General features: G+C 38.5%; 1 protein-coding gene across 1 annotated transcript; it reads left to right on the plus strand.

Moving 5' to 3' along the window:
• Positions 1 to 19,567: 19,567 nt before the first annotated feature.
• LOC141594464 (FKBP12-interacting protein of 37 kDa-like) lies at positions 19,568 to 20,949 on the plus strand. The gene is made up of 5 exons (XM_074414479.1): positions 19,568 to 19,654; positions 19,798 to 19,849; positions 19,944 to 20,005; positions 20,679 to 20,746; positions 20,827 to 20,949. The coding sequence occupies exons 1-5, from the start codon at positions 19,628 to 19,630 to the stop codon at positions 20,918 to 20,920; spliced, it is 303 nt and encodes a 100-aa protein (XP_074270580.1). The 5' UTR covers positions 19,568 to 19,627; the 3' UTR covers positions 20,921 to 20,949.
• The last annotated feature ends 1,698 nt before the right edge of the window (positions 20,950 to 22,647 follow it).

A 22,647-nucleotide genomic window follows, 5' to 3' on the forward strand; every position in this document is an offset into this window, starting at 1 on the left:
TGACTATTGACGGTGCTAAGAACTTATGCCTGTCTTTGATATATTGCCCTTTCTTGTATGGTGACTTTATGAATCGTAATAGGTGAGATGTAAGCCGGTTCTGATTGATAAAGTTTGGATTACTTGTTTGTTATATGTTTCACATGATAGTTTATTTTGGTCGATTAGGGGTCATAGGTTAGAATACTTGATAATTAAATTGTTTATCATGTTGTTTACATGTTTTATTACATGTTACATTAAATATGACGTTTCGTGGTTGGGAGGACTCGAAGTTACTCCCCACTGAATTGTGGCTTTCGTGTTTGTATAAAATGCGATTGACAGGTTGAAGATTTAGATGGGGTCACAGACGAGCTAGTGAGCATAAGGAACCTTGGACCTAGTTTGGTTATTTTGGTAGTAAACCTTTAGACTTTTGGTTTTGTATATATTTTGAAGGGACATATGTCTCCCTCTTCAATTTTGGCTTGTATTACTATATTCCCGCGTCTTTAGTTATGTATGTAAATTAGTTTGTTAGAAATTGCAGGTTATGGCACTCTCCTTCTGGAAATGTTTGTGAATGGTTTAGGAATTTTTTTGAAATTACAGGTTTTATCTAGTTGAACCAATTACAAACATATCCTACCAGTTTTTCCGTAGAATTTACGCCTTTATTTATCGTTAATTTTAAGGGTGTCACAATCACCATGTCTCTTCAAGACGTTTATGCCATGGTCCTACGAGTTTAAGCTACAGTGGAAAATTTGAGCATTCGCGTCCTCACCTTTGAGAATGGAATGGTGGAAAAGAACACACCACCTGGAGAAACCTCTAGTCTAGGTCGTCCAAAGCTTACCTCTTGCAATAACCATCGTCCTAGAAAGTCGAAAACAGCTGAAAGGAAGCCTGGGAGGCATCAAAGGGTGCTTTCTGATTTAGGCATGTTTTATGCCGATGCTTTGAAGAGACTTTCTGCCCAAGGCAAGCTACATCCAATAGGGCCGACTCCGGATCCACCTTTAGAGAAACAGGTGAACCTCTGGAAGGGCAACAAATACTGCTTATATCACCAAGGTAGAGGCCATGATATTGAAGAGTGTTTTCTCTTGAAACACACCATCCAAGATATGATCGAAGAGGGCATGCTTCCTAAGCCACCTTCTGTCGGGAAATCCAAGAAAATCGACCCTCTTGGGTCTAATATCATTAAACATGACGAAGAATCATCCCTAGATTGTTCTTACCTCCTCGCTCCTCATGAAAGTGAAAAAATCAATGTCCTCGAAGGCGAAGATATCCAAAATGGAATGCTCATGCTTTCCATTGCCTTCAACAATAAATTTTCCAAAATAGAGGGAGCTATTGATAGCCTAAACTCTCGGCTTTCCAACATTGAAAACCAGTTTGCTGAAATGGGTAAGAAGCTTGAGGCCCAACCTCTCAAGATGAAAAGTGTCCAGACAAACCCTCAACCTAATAGTCCTAAAGCAAAAACTGAGCAATGTATCTTTAGTTCTTCTAATCCAAGCATCAAAATCAACAAAGTCAACCTCATGGAGCCTTTGTCAAAGAACTCTCCCAGGTCATTCACAAGTCTAGGCATACCGTATGCCCTAGCCTAAAACAAATTATCCTCTCTAGGTCTTCTTGAACCAATAGGGCCTACCCCAGATCCGGAAAAGAAGTCTAAGTTTTGGGATGGCAATTCGTATTGTCAATACCATAGAGGAAGGGGACATGACACCGAGAATTGCTACAAACTAAAGAATATCATCCAGGATAATATCGAGAACGGCAAGTACCATGAATCGACCTTTGCTCAAGCTGGAATTAAGTGTGATAGGGCTAAACTCATGGAAGCCCCACACAGAAGACCGGGACGGGCTCCTAGAGCATTAGCTAACCTTGGCATTACTTATGCGGCAGCGCTACAAATGTTAGTATCACAGGGCAAATTACACCTAATTGGTCCAACTCCAAACCCTGAAAACATACTACCTAGTTGGAACAGTAATGCATATTGCCAATATCATCGTGGTAGGGGACATGATACAAAAGCATGTTTTTGTTTGAAGCATATAATCCAAGACATGATTGAAAGTGGGAAGTTGTCCCTCTCAACCTTTAGCCCACAAGGTAGTTTAGGCAATCCTCATGGATATACCACTTATCAAGAAACTCTTCTTGGCTGTTATCCTTCCAATGTTCCCAATGATGAGGACGAGGTGCTCAAATGGGTGAATGCTCAAAGTCAGATGCCGAAGCCAGTTGCTGGAAGAGAAAATGTTCAATCATGGGCCGATGATTACGAGTCTAAATCTAAGATCGAGTCAAAGTCCGAGTCCGAGTATTAGGCTTTCTATCCCATAATTTGTTCTAGTATCTTTCTTCATGTCCATTTTCATTCCTAGTGACAATCTAGGGGCTGTCCCACGAGTCACGTGTCTTCTCGAGTCTATGTTAAATACATTTACTCCCTCCGTCCCGGTCAATTGTTATCTATTTCTATTTTTGGGTGTATCACTCATTTGTTATCTATTTCCTCTTTTGGTAAGCTTTACACAAGTGGACAAGTGGGTGTGTGATGTGGGGTAAGTGTAGATGTGAGAGAACACCTTAGTTTATTATTATTTTTCTCTACTTTTTCTTATTTCGTTGGTCTTTGTGCCGAAATGAATAGATAACAAATGACCGAGACGGAGGGAGTATTATTCATTTCAATAAAAGTACAATTCTCAATCCACATATTCTATCATATCTCTTCCTTTACCCTTTTCCTGTGACAACAAGAATTGATTTGAGACATTTTTGAACAACAACGCATGACAGTCAATGTGAGTACACTTAGATGATGTTCCATTCCAAGTTGTAGAGGACCTGAAACTCCGTGTTCTTTCTTTACCTATTCCATGTCTGGCAATAGAAACCACAATATAACCCTAGTTTAGGATGAGCCTATCTCAAGAGATTTTAGGACAAATCCAGACCATCTCCCTTGTTAATGATCCATGACAGAAGGCAAGCCCACTCCCCACAATAAAAAAACCGTGTTACTAAAGACAAATCCATTTCACACCCAAATGTGCTACTCTGACCCAAATCCATAGTAACAAGAAAGTCCAAAACGATACCAACCATGATCAAAGACAAAGGCTCAATCAAGAGAAACTGAGGTCAATATCCAAGGCTGCAATTATGCCCGTAATCGAAGACAAAAGAGTCAAAAGAAGAGGGCTCGATCAAGCAAGTCAACATCAATGTCCAAAGTCAAAGTTATCCTAAAAAAAACTTGGATCAAGAATCTGAGCAGAAATCCAAGATATACTATAGACCAAGAATCCAAATCTGAATCAAGAACAAGCCTGGAATCAATACTAAACGAAATAATGCTGAATTCTATATAGAATCAAGACATCAATGAAGATGGTCAGCTAGCACCCTCACTTAGCCTTTCACACATCACACACCCTAAGTCCTTCTCGAGACCGTTACAGGGAGATAGTTAGGAATTTTGAGAATCCTCTCAAGCTTGTCAAGTACACCCATCCTTTAGGGCCAAGACATGGAAATTTGAACCCACATCATTTTAACCTACCTTTATGTGCTCACGCTACATCAAGCCAAGAGACTCTATTTCCAAGCCACATTATAAGCCATAACCCCATCAAGCCTTAACTCCACAAAATCAAGCTCCAGAGATTTGTTTCATCAAAGCCTCTTATTACCGAGCTCCATATTCCAAATATCCAATCCAGTTTCACCTTGACCCAAACACGGAGTCTTCAAATACTTTTCTAGCTAGAACGGGACATACCCCAATTCATCCTTAGGGCCCACTTTCAAGTACGCTCACACGACAAGGAAATTTTTACAAAATTAGTTATACCTCTTTGGTCTATAATCAGAGGGAGTTATCTCAAATCAATTCTTCGAGTCACCAAAGGAAAATACCCTTGTGACCCATGCACTTTAAGGTCCTGACAATATAGCTTAGGCACACACTTGAACTACGAGCATGGTTTGATTTCACCTCTGCAGGTGGATACGTAGGCAGTCTTTTCTTACACAAGAAGGATACAACCACAACACCCAAACAAAATTAACCAAACCTCAGAACTACGATCTGGTTTGATTTCACTTCACGTGAATACGTAGGCAGTCCTCAAGGACACAACCATCCCCACTTCCAACTTTCAATCCCAACTTTCAACCTCAACCATCCCCACTTCCAACTTTCAGTCTCAATTAACATCCCTTCCACAACCAACACACCTATACTAGGGGCTCCTTATTGTCGCCCAACCTCTTTTTTACCAAAGGCCAGAGTCATCTTCTCATCCTGGGGGCTTCTCTTCCAAGATGCCACCCTTCCTTTATTCCTCTCTTATTTAAGTCTAGCTAGTACTCGGTTCGGACAATGACAAAGGTCTTAGATCAATTCTCCAAGTCATCATGCCTCAAGAGGAGTCTCTTCTACAGCAAACGATGGTGAAAGAAGTCCTAGTAGACAGATGGTCCATGGCTCATGCCTTGCCTTTATATGCCTTCATCATTCTTGCAATTCTTATACCTTTGGAACTGATACGCATTGTCACCCACACTTGGCTAGGGGTTGCGCATACTTAAACAAAGTCTGTCAAAGTCATCCCTGTTTCGCGTCAAATCTAAGTTAGTGTCGCGTCAGTCAAACCTAAGTCTACATTTCACGTCCGCATAAGGTCTACGTCGCGTCAGTCACGTGTCTAAAGCCCATTGAATATGCATAACGCATTACAAACGACAAACTTCTTTGAACAAGTTTTAAACAGCTTTTATGAAACAACGACTTTTGCAAAGCCTATGTGTTCCCTCATTCGAGGTCCATGTGATAATCGCTTACGTGCATATATTAGATTGCATTCTTGTGTGGCTACTAACCATGCAGGTAAGTATCGGAAAAGATTTTTATCAAGACCTCGCTTGCCACAACGAGCGAATATTCTTTGACAGTGTTTCGACACACCTCTATTCTGTTCCCCGAGAGAGTACACGGATAGACATTCCCTCTCGAGACATGGAGATCGGTTCCCGATTATGTTCCCCAAATGAGTACACGGAGAGACATTCCCTCTCGAGACATGGAGATTAGTTCCCGATTATGTTCCCCCAATGAGAGTACACGGATAGACATTCCCTCTCGAGACATGGAGATCGCCCCGATTATGTTCCCCCAGCGAGAGTACACGGATAGACATTCCCTCTCGAGACATGGAGATCAGTTCCCGATTATGTTCCCCCAGCGAGAGTACACGGTTAGACATTCCCTCTCGAGACATGGAGATCAACATCAACCCCAAGACTTATCGAAGTTTGTTTGAAGACGACCCAAGCAGATTTCTCCCGGCAGTTTCTACCGACGTTTTCGTTTCCTCATAGAGTTCGACAAAGGTGTCGTTCTCCAGAAGTTCCCAAACCAGAGCCTCCTTCCTTAGGTTCGTAAACCCAAAGTTAGGATTCTTACCCCTAGATTCTTAGATCCCAAAATGGCTTCCTTGAGGTTCATATGCCTTTAAGCTCCCACACCAACGTCTTTAGGTTCATAAACCCATAAATCCTTTTGGAGTTCTCATACCTTAGAAAGCTTAAACGCACGCACTTAAAATAAGAATTAGTAACCCAGTAGTTCCTAAACTTAACCCTAGGATTCCAAATCCTCTTAGGTTCACAAGCCTTTAACTTCTCATACCAGCCTGTCCTTTCCTTTTAGGTTCATATACCCAGGTTCATACACCTAGCTTCTTTTAGGTTCCCAAACTCCCTAGAGTTCATCACCTTATACCCTTTAGGATCATATTCCTTTAGGATCACATCCTTTAGGATCACCTTTTCTTAGAGTTCCTACACCCAAACCTTGGTTACCCCTTAAGTTGAACTTATATTTGGCCTCCTTCCCGTCGATGCTTTCCTTTAGGGCCCCACACCCTAGCACAAATCCTTACATAACTTTTAGGTCTTACCCTTAGCTCCTACGCTTAACCTTAGCTCCTATGCACCTCCAGAAGCATCTCGAGAAAGAAGTCTCAGGTATGGTCTCTTATTATGGCTGGCGAGCTTCCTTACGTAGTCTAATGGACTTTAAACGACCCTCCCCAATAGTCGACAGACTCTAAAATGTTCCCGACGACAGGTCCTTGGTTCAGACCCCTTGAGCCGCCTCGTGTCGCCATAGTCGTTAGGTTGTAATCTTCGATTGACCTGATGGCTATACTTTGACTTTCACCTTGTCCAAGCCTCAGTCAAAGTGGGGGCTCTGTAGATACCTCATTTCTGCATCTCCCGCAAATCACCCGGTGATGATTGGGCCGCATGTTTGGTACGCGGAACGATTTGTGACAGTTCGTAAGTTTATCGTCAAGTGATTGCTCAAACATTAATGTCTACCTCTTAGTTGTCATCTACGTGCCGACACGGTCGTTTTGACAGTAATTAGAGTACATTTGGAGTCCGGGCCTAAAACCGTCTTCATTTTCTGATAACCGCTAAATCCCGAGTCAGAATGTTCTGGAATGTTCCGGATATTTCTATTCCATATTTTATAAATATTTCACAATCTTTTAATCTTTGGTAAACAATTTCCCGTAATATTCATACAAAATATTAAGGAAAACCAAATTATTCCGTCATTCCATAATCCAAACACGGAAATCTTTCTTCCGCAAGAGGAAACCACCTGGGAACAGACGCAGCAGGTGCTGCGCCTCTTCCAGGAGACGCAGTGACTGCTGCGCCTTTTCCCAGGTCCTTTTCTGCGTATTTTTCGTATCTTTTTCATATCTTTTTGAGATTCACTTCCAAAGTCTCTCCGAAAACCCTACTCCTTCACGTGATTAGTATAAATAGGGACCTTCGTTCCTCATATTTCTCACGCGAGTGTCCGCCCTTCTCTTCTCCCTTTGCATTCTAGACCTTTGTTCTTACTTTTTGGCGTCTACGTGCTTGAACATTCGACCACGTAAGCTCGGATCCTTCTGAGTACCAGCCTCGTTTGCATGACCGACCAATTTGACCAACTCCACAATAATCAACTTAATTAATCTTATTCGTTTTCCTCTTACGAGGGCACTTTCATTACATTCGCGTCGAGCATCACTAATCGTAAACTTAGTTCATCTCGTTTCGTCAAACATGTAAGTCTGAGGGTGTATAATCTCTCTTTTATTATTGTATTTTATCTTATTGTACCAATTAATGTAAGGTTTATGTCGAAAATATCATTAAAATCGATTTCTAAAACCCTTTGTTTAAACCCTTTTTACGGATTAACAGAAGGTGACCGTCGAGAAAAGATGCAAAGAATCGCTGCGCCTCTTGAAGGAGCGCGATTACTGCTGCGCCTCTTTCGTGAGGCCGCGATTCTGCTTCCTTTCTTCTTCCTTCGTCCTCTGTAATTCCGTCTTCCTTTTTATTTGTTATGTTGTTTGTTCGTTAATTCTTCGACGTAATAGCATAATAATTCGAATGTATATTGTTCATCATCTTAAGCACGTTTAATTCATCATTTAACTCCGACTTAGATCCCAAGTAATTCATATTTGCGGGTTTTCGTCATTAAAATCAATCCGGGTTGTAGAAATTCAATTCGTTCATATTGAGTTTCTGGAATTCGACCTTTGATATATTTCCATCTGTCTATTGTCATATTCGTCATCAATTTGTCATTAATTCATCATGTTTAACCTAATTAGTTTGTTTAATTCACTAATCAATCTTTCGTTCATGTAAATAATTCGTTTGCATCCGTCTTATCCATGTTTTATTGTTTTTATGACTCACTCGCATGTAATTAATCCATTAAATCACTTCTATCAGGGTCAATTATCATAATTAATCATTAAATTCATCAATTAATGTTAACGATTTGCAGTTCCGGCTTCACAGCCAAAACTCACCCTTGGAACAGACGCAGCGTCTGCTGCGCCTCTTCCAAAGGGCGCAGTCCTGCTGCGCCTGTTCCAGGGTGATTTCTGCCTCTGAACTCCCTTTCTGCCTTGACGTAATTAATTAGCTTACGTATAATTAACTACTATCCATATTATTATCCTACTAATCTATTCGTTAATTTATTCTTTTATTATTTTTCTCAAATTATCCGTTTTAAAGGTATTTTCGACATAAATCGCCAAATCTATTGTAATTATTGTAATTTTCATTATTGTAATTTTCCTTTATTGTATTATCATTGTATTTTGTATCATTTGTATGTTTTCACATGTAATTGAATCTAAATTCCTACTTTGACATTAATTGTATGTTAAACTAATTATTTACCGACTTAGTCTAATCTTCACATGCTAGGATCAAAACTTGGATGTTGCATTGCATGCATATAATTGGCGATATATCAAGTACGAATAACTTCCCTAATCATTAGTAGAGGCCGCTATCGAGGCGGACGGGATTAGGTGTTCGATCAAAAGAGCTTCCTAATACGTACCCTCACCCCTTACTCCAGATCTCTGTGAACATCCGTGTTCATTGGCATCCACGAGAGTCATTTTAGACATAGAATGCTAAGGGTAACGATTGCTTAGTGTTCATGTCTCTACTTTGTGTCTTGACATGACACGAGGTATTCGAACGGTTCTAATTTCCCATAAAAATTGGTGGCGACTCCACAAAATGCAAACGCTTGTTCTCTTCCTCCCAAGCGCCCCCGTGGGCCCATTGTCCACACCTATATGTGTATGTGTATTATTGCATGATATTTTTATCCTCTCAATAATTAGTAGTTTCTAAAATTGATGAACTAATTTTATGGTTGTGCAGAAAATAACAATTATGGATTGAAGGTTTAGGAGAATTACTCAAATATTTTCTTCTAACAATCTTATCTTTTGAACTTCATATTGCAGATGAAGATGACATAGACTTTCGAGTAAGTCGTTGACAAGAAAAGTTCACATATATGTTTAATAACACAAAAAAAATGTTGTTATGTTGCTTCTTAATGAAAAGTAATTATTTGATCAGTGGGCAAGGTTCCTTCCAAATAACCCAGGAGCTGGGTCAATATTGGGGAGATGCAACCACCAGCTCTAAGGCTCTAATTGCACACGTAAGTCCAACTATCTCCTTCACTAATTACACTTCAGTTAATAATTAACTTAAAGGTTGAAAACTCGATAACTTTTAATACTAATACATCAATATACATGTATTAAACAAATTAAAGTCTAATTATCAAGTGTTATATGCTGGCAAAATAATTTAGTGTCGTCGACTATGGTTAATTTAGGGGGTCACAAGGGAGGAAGAAGGAGCAGAAGAAGAGTATCCAATTGTGGGCCGAACTCAAACATGACATGAAGATATCCGCTCGATCTCGATGCCAGGAACTAAATAACCAAATAAATATCATAACAATATTATGGTATTAATGTAAATGTGCAATTTTGTTACCCTCAATATATCGCAACTACAAACATCCTCTATTAAGAAAAATAAAACTCACACTGAAAGCATCCGAAAGGGTAGGTTTAAAAGGAGGGGTGGAGTTGTTGATAAAATATGTAGAATAACACGCACATAATGGAAAAGATGAATTTGTAAATTTGTAAATCAATCATGATGATTAACAGTGGGGGGTAGCAGGGGTGGTCGCCCCCGCTAAAGTTTAAAAATTTCGAATTTTTTATTTAAAATTTTTGAATTTTTTCGAGTCCCCCTTATAATAATAATACCCTCACCCCCACTAAAAATTTTTACCCCCTCCGACTTAAGTTCCTGACTCCGTTCACTGATGATTAACATACTATATTGATTAATACATTCATAATTTGTCAATACAACTCATGATTAACATTTGTATAATCACAGATAGGTTAAAAAGATGAAAATTGATCATAAAAAGATATGGGTTAACATGCCAGGTTGTTACAGAAAGATCAACATGATGGGGAAGGATTTCCCGTTCAAAACTCTACCCAAACACAACATATAACCTTACTCCGAGTTTTTAAGAAATATATATATATCTACTGGTACTCCCTAAAAGCTAAATCTAAAAAAAATACTCCGTATTAAATAGAATTTCCTTCTCTTGAATCTTCTTTATTGTTTGTATTCCATATGCATTTATGCTCCTTATTACTTGGAGACCTACTTTTGGGATATCTTAATAGAATTTCCTTTTCTCAATGATATATGATGTACATAGTTTAAATTTAAAACAACTTAGAGTTTACCGTGTCCTACTTATATGTTGACTCTCTCCATTTTATAAGCTTATATGTATTAGGAGTAACTCTGGGGTACCAACACGTGCCAACGGTATACTAATGCTCGAAGTCGTTCCCCTTTGTCAAATAATTGAAATTATACTATGAAATACTCCGTATATAATACGGAGTAGTATAATAAGATTAAAAGTTACTCCTTCCAATAGTAACATTCCTTATTTGGCCCACAACAGTACCAAGTTATCCTTATACCCTTTTGATATTTACACAAAATGACATTACATACCCCACCAATCAACCCACAATTACATAACCCACCTATTTTTTTCGCTCTTTACCCCTGTTTTTACCCTATTTTCTTAAAACCTCATTTTTTACCATGTTACCATTGGTCTGGTATGGAGGGAGTATATATGTACACTCCTTCAATAGACTTATGGTAATATTATACCGTCTAACAAATCTTCATGAGTCGTAATGCTACACAATTCCTATTTTTCCATCTTCACAGATCATGACAAATAAAGATGAATTTCATGAAAATAGACGGAGTGAGTGCGAGTGTAAGTTTTTCGATGAACGAACATAGATTATTCTACCTTTAAATTGGAATCATGGGCAAACCTAAACAATTTTAGGGGCACAAATTATAAATTCCATGCATCGCACGGGCATAAGATAGGAAGATTTATACGGAGTACCTTATTTGAGTAATTGAAATACAACTTTTACGTATAATTCAAAATAATATTAAAAGGTCTAAACAGTTAGAGGAGAGACAAATTTAAAACCCGTGCAACGCACAAGTACAAAATCTAGTATAGTGAATAAGAGGGAGTATAAAATAATACAGTACTACAAGAAATGATTTCGGAAATAAAATATGTCTTGGTAGTGGGGGAGATTGGGCTTGTTTGTGTAAAAATCGAAATACACCCACAAGAAAAACACAAACCCTGTCCTTTCATCACACACAGATAGCGATCCCACGGATAGCGATCCGTGTGACATCCATTCAACGAATCAACAACCGTTGATAACATGTTAATCCAACGGCTCCCACACCATCCTCAGAAAATACACCTTCCTCAAAATTTCACCCTCCTTCCCAAAACTCAAAAACTTGAAATCTCCCGCTTTCATTTCCTCACCCTATAAATACCCCCAACAACCACCCCTCATTTTCCACCACAACCAAAACAAACACTCTCATTCTTCTCCCTCAAATACAATCAACATCAAAACACCTATTCAGATCCCGCTTTTGATTCCGAAATGGCTCGTACCAAGCAAACCGCCCGCAAGTCCACCGGAGGAAAAGCCCCAAGGAAGCAGCTAGCCACCAAGGCAAAGAAGAAAGTCGCACCAAAGAACCGGAGGAGTGAAGAAGCCTCACCGTTTCCGTCCCGGAACTGTTGCGCCGAGAGAGATCGGGAAGTACCGAAGAGTACTTGAGTTGTTGATCGTGAAGCTTCCATTCCGTAGGCTTGTTAGAGAGATTGCTCGATTTCAAGATCGATCTCGGGTTCCGAGTTCTCACTGTTCTTGCACTTCGGAAGCCGCCGAGGCGTACTTGGTTGGCTTGTTTGAGGATACTAATTTGTGTGCTATTCATGCTAAGAGGGTTACTATTATGCCTAAGGATATTCAGCTGGCTCGTCGCATTCGCGGTGAAAGAGCCTAGGGTTTCAAGTATTAAGGAAGTAATATGAGTAATTTCGTATTTTTATTTTGCTGAATTGAAATGTCAGGAAATGCGGTCGTAGTTTCTAGGGTTTATGTAGTAGATGATGTAAATCAAGCTTTTAGTTTCTGGAATTAAATGAAATGAAATCAAGTGTTTTTGATTTCCAATCTTGCTGTTTCTCATTTGTTTGTTTTAAATTGGTCAATTAGATCTGAAATGTGTGTTTATCATTTTGTTTACTTTTGATTAAAATGATTCGATTGTAAACAAATGATTGAGATGGAGAGAGTAATTGATTATACGAAGTATTGTCTTTGATTGTAATTAGATCTGAAATTTGTATCAATTGTTTGTTTAAATTTGATTACGAAGGGACTAAGGGAGTACTTGTTGATATAAGAATCTAGGTTTTTGACCTCTCCAGTTGCTCCCTTTCTAATTCGATTACATTGCACTCTGGTTTATTAATAAGATTTGTCATGCTTCGTGTTTTTAATTGTATTTTCCCCTAGTCGATTTACGCTTCCTCTCTTCGAGACATGTTGAATTGCACTGCAGTTTTGACAATCAGGTTTATGATTAATCACCTGAATTTACGCTTCTGATATTTGTAGAATTCCTAACTATCAGAAGATCATGATTACTTATGATTGATGATAGTAATGGAGTTTACTAATGATTGATGTAATGAATAAGAGATATTGGAGAAGAAGAAGAAGTAGAACTTGTATTGATTATATTTTTGAGAATTATAAAAACTGTAACAATACAATGAGGAGGTTTGTTAGTATTTATAACAAACTTAGGCTTCTAACTAATTCTTTACTACAGTTAGTTATACTAACTACAGTTAGTTTAGTTAGTTAGCATATAACTAACTTCCTATTCCAATATACCCCCCTTAAGCTGGACTGTTGGAGAATACCAGGCCAAGCTTAGAGGAAAGAAAGACATGTTGAGCAGCACCTAAGGGCTTTGTCATGATGTCTGCTAACTGCATCCCTGTCCTGATATGTCTGGTTAACAAAAAACCTTGCTCTTGTTTGTCCCTGACAAAATGGCAATCGATACTCAAGTGCTTGGTCCTCTCATGGAAGACCGGATTCTCAGAAATGTGTAAGGCAGCCTTGTTGTCACAATAGAGACTGATAGGCTGAGGAACATTAACCCCTAAATCCTTCAATAAAGCATACAACCAAACCATTTCAGAAGTAGTGTATGATAAACTCCTGTATTCAGATTCAGCTGTACTTTTACTGACTGTTACTTGCTTTTTTGTCTTCCAAGATACCAAAGACTGTCCTAAGAGGATGCAATATCCACTTAAGGACTTACATGAGAATGCACATTGGCCCCAATCAGCATCACTATAAGCTGTGAGCTGTAAATTTGGCTGTGCTTTATAAAACAAGCCTGCATTGACAGTGCCCCTTAAATATTTCACCACATGCAATGCTGCCTGAAGATGGGGTGCTCTTGGTTGGCTTACAAATTGACTAAGATGTTGTATGCTATATGAAATATCAGGCCTTGACATATTGAGATACAATAGTCTTCCAATTAACCTTCTATATTGTTCTGGATTCTCAAGTATCTCTCCCTGATCAATAGACAATTGCAGTCCCTGTTGCATTGGGAATTTTACTGATGAACAGTTCTCCATTTGAAGATCTTGCAAAATATCCATTATATATTTTCTCTGGTTAATCATCAAACCAGACTTTGTCCTTGAAATTTCCAGACCAAGAAAATACCTAACCTCCCCCAAGTCCTTAATAGAGTAGGCTTTGTGAAGGGCATCCTTGACCTGAGTGATTTGTGACATAGATGTGCCAGTTAGCAGCACATCATCTACATATACTAATGCAACAGTGAATGACTGATCAGTAGGATCTGTCTTGGTAAATAAGGAGTAATCTTGCCTTGACTGTTTGTAACCAATACTCTGAAGAAACCTGGTGTTCGTGAATTATGCGTAAACAAGAAACAGAGATAGAAGTACCAGGAAAGAGTTCTCTGATTTTACTGATACCATGTAGAATTCCTAACTATCAGAAGATCATGATTACTTATGATTGATGATAGTAATGGAGTTTACTAATGATTGATGTAATGAATAAGAGATATTGGAGAAGAAGAAGAAGTAGAACTTGTATTGATTATATTTTTGAGAATTATAAAAACTGTAACAATACAATGAGGAGGTTTGTTAGTATTTATAACAAACTTAGGCTTCTAACTAATTCTTTACTACAGTTAGTTATACTAACTACAGTTAGTTTAGTTAGTTAGCATATAACTAACTTCCTATTCCAATAATATTCATCTTTGTGCTTGTGTGGCTGAACAAATCATCCCAGAATACAAGTGGGCGAGAATCGAACCAGCTGTAAAAACTTGTGTGATTGGAATTCAGCTGCCGCATTTGAGAGCAGCTTGACATAATTTCTTAGTAGGAATGTGTCTGTACTAGAATTTTTAACTGTTAGGTGCTGTTGCTTTAGGTTGAAATCGTCTTGAGATATTTTCGTGAAATTGGAACGAATCATGAATGTGAAGCGTTGTAATCCTAGATTATACAGTTGACCTACACTCTTTTATGTATGAGTATTTTATATTGTTTCGAGCAATGCTTCTCCAGTCCTGGGATGCTAATTAGCATTTTCTGGTTGTGTTTGTGTTATACAGTAGTATCCCCAATTGACTAGAGGTGATCCATGGAACGAGCAATAGAATCCCGTGGCAGGGCTGTTTTCTAGGGGCAAATGCCATTGTTTTGAAAATTCGAAGTATCACGATTTTTCCTATTTTATGATTTTTACTCCACTGAGCAGAATGAACTATACTACTGCTACAAGGGAATTGAAGAACCTAGATGTGATCATAACCACGGCTTTCCTCTTCATGCAGGTCTTATGGGCTATGGGCCTATGGCAACCATCTAGCAAAACAACTACAACAGGTTACATGTAGGCACGGGGGAGAAAAATGGTACCTCCCTATCTCATCTGTTAGTCTGTGTATTTCGATCTTGTTATGATTCATTCAATAATTTACGTTTACTTGTAGGCATGTTTTGTATGGTGGAAAATGTGTGTTGAACTCCAATCTCATTTGCAGAAGCTCTCATAAATAAGTGATTATAACGCAAACATAAACTATTCGACAAGACTTTTAGAGAGTAGATAGAGTTTTAATAAGGGCTACCTTGAAAAAATTCGGAATCCTTTTCTAAGCCAACGATAATATTAGGACAGCCTCAAACACTGGCAGAAAAACAGAGAAGAATGCTCACCCAGGCCTCAACTCTTCCCAATTAATAGTTGATCAAGAAGATTAGAAGAATGATAAGCTTCTGTTGTCTGTCGTCATGTTTCTGTAACTTAGGACAAAGCATTTCATGATACAGGGGGTGAGAATTGAACCTTGCTGTTAAAACTTGACTGTATGTTATTAATGATCAACAACTGTTATGTGCTTCCTGTCTTAAAATCAAATCCTCTTACGTACTCCGTATGTTGTATTGTTACGGCTCTTATGAGTATGAATTTTTCCTGCTGGTAATGGTTTGTGCTCCACACAAGTTCGTAACTCCACTCAACTAGAGGTGATCATAGAAAGGACTCTTGAATCTCAAGGTAGGCCTTTGTGTCGATCACTCCCGGGAAATTTGGTTAGGTCTCATATATAAGATTGTTTACAGAAGACTTACGGATTATAAATCATCTCAAATGACGCGACTATTATATCCTACGCCTGGACTCAGGAGCTGTGTAATGACATTAGCTCATTTTACGGCGTTAGAAGCCTATGGAGTAGGAACTACCTAGTGATGTCGTCATCTCATTTTGCATCATGCATGCTTTATATTCACCAGTTTATATTACTAATTGCGATAGGCCCTTTTAGTTATGTACGGAGTATTTAATACTGTTACGAATACTATTTCTCTGGTTCTGGGATGCTAATTAGTTTTTGCTTGTTGTGTTCGTGTTCCAGTAGTAACTCCAATTGACTAGAGGCAATCCCGGAATGAGCAATTGAATCCCATCGCAGGCCTGTGTGCTGAGGACAATTACAGGTATGGAACTATCAACATAGTTGCTTTTATTTGGCACCAATATTAGATCACGAACATTTTAGGTCTCATTACTTTCATAGCCGCATACTCGGACTGCTTACAGAAGATGATAAATTGATTTATAAATCAGCTCAAATAAATTGTGAGGCTACTTTACTGTAATTATGCAATCAAGTACACTGCCAATTTTTTGAACACGATTTTTCCTATTATAAGATACTCCATTACTCCATTGACCGGAATAAACTAGATGTGATCATAACGCGTGCTTCCCTCTTCGTGCAGGTCTTAAGGCAACTTTAGTCATCTAGCCAACTAAACAGGATACTTGTAGGCACATCCCCCACAGGGGAGAAATGGTACTTCCACTATTGCATCAGTTAATTTGTGTATTTCATTTTGTTATGATTCATCCAATACTTTACGTTTACTTTATAGGCATGTTTTATATGGTGGAGAATGCTTGCTGAACTCTACTCTTACTCACATAAGCTCTTATAAATACAAGCAGAATGCTGACACAAGCTATTCAATAAGACAAAGAGAGTACATAGAGTAATAAATAATCAAGGGCAATTTTGCAAAGCTGGGACTCCTTTTTAACAAAACGTCTTGCTTGTGACGGGCACTTACAAGCCAGACGATATTTATTTTATGACTTTTATTGTTTATTTCGATACGAGATGTAATTTTTATTATTCAGTTTGTTGGGTTCCTTTGATTGATGATAACATGCCCATTTAATGTGTGCCTTTTTAGTTTACCTTTTCAGGATTTATGGTTAAATCAAGCTTGGATTAAGAAGTGTTGAGTTGTTGATCATCCTATTGTATTGAGTCCTAGGCGTCATCTAATGTACAAGTCAGAAAGTAAAGTATTTTAAAGTAATAGAAACAGTCAAGACCACTGTTACTTTCACAAGTAACAGCAGCCTGGACTGTTGCCTCAATTCGTAACACTTGAACACTTTCTTATCTTTCAAAAGCCATTTACGTGTCTTATATTTTGAAAGATAACTTTCAGATTTTTACAAGGATTTGACCTTCTAGAAAAAGTGGTTTGAATAATTATCATTTCAAATTGTTTCCCCTTTGTGCAAATTTGACTCTTTTGTCTTTCATAAAACAAGGTTTGCTTTTTGCCATTTTTGTGAAAGCTTGTCATCATGTGACTTGTTTTCCCTTCTTTGTTTTATGAATTTGTATGATCTCTTTTGGATAATTTCAAACACTCTTTCTCTCCTTTGCCTTTTGAATAAGAACCTTCTTTGGTGCAAGTTTGGGAAGTTGTTGAGACTCATCACATGTGATGGTCTTTGACCCTCAAAACCCTAACAACTCCCTTGCTCATCCTCTCTATAAAAGGCGTGCCTCATCCTCTCAAAACTCCAAGACTTTTTCTGAGATTTAATCTAAGTTTGCAAATTGTTTTTCAAAGCTTAAAAACCGAGTCTCTACTTTGCAAAGCTTTTAAAAGTCTTTAAGTGTTACAATCATGGCTACTGTTACTTTAACATACTAGACTCTCTCACTTATGAATTGTTGATCTTGTAAAAGTTATCCATCTCAATTCTTTTTAAGAATAAGTTAGTGGAAACTTGATCCTATAACATTCTAAGTTTGTGTGTAGAGTTTAGGACGGAGTAGTCTTCAACTCTTTGGCAACCGGAGTAGGTTGCGAGTTGGCTTGTTCTAGAACGGAGTAGTTCTTGAACTTGTGTCACAACCGGAGTAGGTTGTTGTCTTTTTATTGTACGGGTTTTTAGTAGTCGGAGTAGATCACTAAAATAAATCAATAAAAAGTAGATTGGACGTAGGCACTTGAGTTCTTGCCGAACCAATTCAAAAATCTCGTGTTTGATCTTCTTTGTTTTATTCCGCTGCTCTTTATTTTGTTTGCTTTGCTTTGCTTAACTTTCGAAGTAACAGTTCCATATACTGTCACATTTGGTCTGCAGTCTGTACTCCATAAACTGAGACAAATAGCTACAGTCAGAACAATTGTTACTTTCATACTTCAGCAAACATCCATTTTAATACTCGTTTAATCTTGCAATATTATTCGAAGTATTCTCTCATCTCTTTTGTTCATACAACTCATTTTAAATTAATAAAGTTGAAGTTAAAATTTTTAAATAGTAACTAATTCACCCCCTCCCCCTCTTAGGTACTTGAATCCATAAACTCAACAATTGGTATCAGAGCCTCGTGCTCTTGATCGAGGCTAATCGCCTTAGAGTTTGATTCGTGGGTAATGGATTCCGAGAAACACTTCAAGATCCCGGTCTTTACCGGTTCGAATTTTGGATGGTGAAAACTCAAAATGGAACATTACATCAAAAGCATAGACTATCAATGTTGGAACATCATCCAAAATGAACCTCTTGTTATTGAGGAAACCGATATCTTAAACGGTTTCACCAAAACGAAAGAGGAAAGAAATTACAATGAAAATGACTTCAAACTTGCCGAAAAGAACTCCAAAGCAATGTCGATTCTTCAACGTTGTGTTGGTGAGGGGGAAGTTAGTCGGATCTCTGGATGTCCTACGACAAAATCTATTTGGGATTCCCTTGTACTTGCCTATGAAGGGACGTCCCAAGTAAGAAAACACCGTGTTGACCTTCTCATGCAACAATATGAGATGTTTAGAATGTCAAAGGACGAGTCCATAAATAGTTTCTCTTCACGTTTTTCTTGTATTATTAATGAGCTTAAGAGTCTAGGAAGGAATTTCGAGTCTGAGGACATCATTCGAAAAATCCTTCGTAGTCTAACCTCTAAGTGGCAACCCAAGGTCACCGCCATAGAGGAAGCTAAAGACTTGTCAACCCTATCTCTTCATGAACTAATGGGATCACTAATGGCTCACGAGTTTAATCTCGACAAGCATTCTAGTGAGTCATCAAAGGGAAAGAGTCTCGCCCTCACATCCTCTCCAAGTGATGGAGAAGATGAGGAGGAAGACGAGTTTGCTATGTTCATAAGGAATCTAGCCGGGTTAGTCAATAGTCAAGGAAACAAAAGGTTCACTAATAATTACTCGAAAAAACGCTTTCTTAAGAAACGACCTAACTCCACCGTGGGATGCTTTAAATGTGGTGATAAAACTCACCAAATTAAAGAATGTCCCAAGTGGGATGATATTAAATCAAAGGAAAGAAGAGAAAAGGTTAAAAACACTACTACAATTCTAAGCTATAAGAACGCCACTTAAAGAACGGTCGATAATGGAACCGTTCTCTTGCTTATTTTTGTTATGGGCGCGCAAATATGACTTCACAAGAGAACGGTGATTGATTCCAACCGTGCTGGTAGATTAACAACGAGAACGGTTAGTTTGACGAACCGTCTTAATATTATAAAGAGAACGGTTAAGTCATGAAACCGTTCTCATTGATACAACAAAGAGAACGGCCCAATGACAAAACCGGACTAGATGTAAAAGAAAGGCCCGTAGGCTGCTGTCTGTCTTGCCCTCAAAAAAAGAAAAAACCCTCTCAATTACAAAAGAAAAAACCTCGCTCTTCTTCCCGTCATTCCAATCCAATCGTCACTCTCAATTTCTTCCTTATAATTAGCCAATATGAAGGTTGTAATCAAAGTTCGAACATCCAGCTATTCGTTAGGGTTTCGTTTTACTCTCAATCCTCTTTCAATGGCGAATCATTCTAATCTCGACGACGTAATTTTCTTTCATTCTATTGTTTGTCAGTGGCGGAACTAGAGGGCTAGCAATTCGTGTTTGTTTATTTTGATTGCATTTATTATTGTTTTGTTTTTGGCATTTGCGATTGAATTTATCTAATTTGGCGTTGTTCGATTTAGGATGATGATTTTGGGGCCGATTTCATTGAAAATAATAGCAATCGACGCTCAGGTTTTGTTTTTTCAGCTGATTAGTTATTCAATTGGTAATGTTTATGTGGGGTTTTATATGTTTGATGAATGAAGTGTTTGTTTTTGTGTTTTAGGGAGTAAGCGGAGCTTTGGGGAGCTTGATGATGAAGAAGACGATATTTTTGGGTCGAAAAAGGTCTCTATTTGCATTAAGTACTGTCTTTTTTACCCTATAGTTTGTAGTTGTGGACTATATGCTTTTGCTTGAGACCTGTACTTTGTATTGCAAATCATCTAGAATCTTAATTACATTTAGATTTTGAGCCATTGTTGGCATTTGAGAGTACTTACCAAGTGCAAATTGTGTGGTTGTCAATTGCCATTGTTTTACATAGATAGTCTTAGTCTATAAAGCTGAATTAAGAACTTGTGGTAGGGAATGGATTTATTAGGCAGCTTGCTGGCTCAATGACTAACATTTAGGTTAATAATAAATTTTTATTCTTTCGTGAGAATTATTTTAATAAAACGTAAAGAATCTGTTGAGTTAGAGGGAATATGACTTCTGATTGTAACCCCAACGCCACTGATTTCCAGATGTTTTGTTTAGTGACAAAGTTGTACTACATGGAGTAATAGGCAAGTTTCTAAGTCGTGTTTGGACTTTTGGCGGGGAAGTGATGTTAGTTGGGGTGGGAGTTGGTGACGTGACTTTGATGCTAGTGGTGAGGTATGTGCAAGTTGGTTCGTTATTATGAGCTACCTCCATAATAGTAGTGCTCTTCATCTACAAAGGCACCTATCTTTTTTTGAGTGAGTGTTTTGAATCTTTAGTTTCTTTGTGTAAATTATTTGTATCTTCTGTTTAGGCAAAATCTGAATTGGAAGAGATGGCTCCTGGTGTGGCAACGGGAATGATATTGTCCCTTCGTGAGAGGTAATTTTGTCTAAAGAATTTGCTCAGTTGAATTGTTTTTATGTTGTTAACGCACTAACTTGTTTGCTTCCCTTCATCAGTCTTGAGAAGTCCAAGGATGACCTGGAAAAGTGTAAAGTATGTCTTATGCTTACTTGTCCCAGTAATGTTTTCTTTCGTTCCGTCTCTGTTTAGTAATGTTTTCTTTTTGTCTTTCTTTTTCTCCTTTGTTTAGAGTCTTGACCGTCTTCAACGAGCTGTGTGAGAGTCTATAGTAAAATCTATGAAAATATATAGCTGATGTATTAGGATTTAGGCAGGTGATGAATGAACATTCGGCCCCTTTTTACCCTTTCTTTTGCTAATCTTTTGGACTACTTAGGCACGATCTTAGGCCTTTTTCTTGCATTTTGCTCCATATTCCCGCTACTATCGATTCCGGTGCTCTATTGTAGGTAATTGAGCTAGCTAGAGGAAATTTGGGAAGAAACAAGGCACAAGAGGAAGATAGCAAAGAAGGAAGAGCAAAGAAGGAAGAGGGGGGAAAGAAGGAGGATGACCCTGAGCCGACCAGCCGGCAGCCGGCCGACCGGCGGGCCGTCACAATGGCATATTCAAGCTTCAAAAATTGAGATTCCTCGGCGCCGGATGGGCAGCCGGCCGCCGGTCGACCGGCTGGCGGTCGCTGCTACCCGTGTTTTGTCTTAATCCCCCTTTTTTGTAACCTAAGTAAGAGGACACTATAAATACTCCCCAAAAATCGTGTTTAGACACACAACCCCAGATCTGAATTTATTTCCTCTTCCAAGTTTCAAACTTTGTTAATTATTTTGTTAATCATTCCCTAATTAAGCAAGTTCTTCAATTAATTAGGGGATTGAAGTTGGGTTGTAAGAAGAAGATTGAAAGTTTATCCTTATTTATTCTATCCTAATTCCTTTCTTGCTTTAGATTGGTATTATTTCTCTCCTTATTTTGATTTGCTTACATTTCTTTTGTCCTTCAAGTTTGTTTGATTGTTATTGACAAAGTTAGCATCTTTATTGTTTAATTGTCGTTGTTTTCACCATTGTTGGACTTTTCATTGTTCATCTTTTCTTTGATTCTCTTTCCTTGGTTCATCCTTGCTAGTTGTCCTCAAAGACTTAATCTTTGAGTGGATTTGGTTAAAGATTGTGTCTTTTAGTTTGATAAACCTTGTTATTAGATTAAAATCACTTTTCCTCATAATTATTGTTGGATTCTTGCATGCTTGGTTGTAGAATTCATCTTTCATCCATGTCTATGTTTAAAGATTCTATCTTTGTTGTTTATTTAGCCTTTAGAAACATGATTAGTGAGTAGTCTCCTTCTAGCATTCGGTTTGACCCGGTATGGGTGATTTCATTAATTAATCATCATTAAGGCTAATTGTTGGGGGAAATTGGTGAGGGTAGTATAGAGGATTTTGCATGTTTAAGGTTTGGGTTTTTGGGTAGTGTCGAATTGTGACCCTCGTCCACCAACGGAAGTTAGTTAGGTTGTAAGTTGGACACCCGAGATTTGACCTTGTAACCGACTAAGGTTGAGACCGGAAGGGAGAACCGAGGGAGGGTGCCTCTAGACTAGCGTTTGAAATCGACCTCCGGAAGGGGGAGTGAGATGACCCGGAATATGATGAGTGCTTAATGACCTTGACCATTTACTTGACCTCCTTGGGAAAATGCATGTTCTTGGGGTTGTCGGGTTTTGAGTTAGGAGACCGCTTCGAACCCGGGAGGGGGGGTTAGTCGGAGTAGCTAGTGTCCTAGTGCGAGACCGGAAGGGAGGTTCTAGGCGAATTAGAGCCGTCTCCCCCTTACCTTTCTACCCCGTTTGATTAGCCGAGACGATTAATATGTGGAATTACTTATATTTGTGGGAGAACCGAGTTCTAGTCCCTC

Source organism: Silene latifolia, chromosome 8 (genome assembly GCF_048544455.1).
Source record: "Silene latifolia isolate original U9 population chromosome 8, ASM4854445v1, whole genome shotgun sequence".
Classification (NCBI taxonomy): Eukaryota; Viridiplantae; Streptophyta; class Magnoliopsida; order Caryophyllales; family Caryophyllaceae; genus Silene; species Silene latifolia.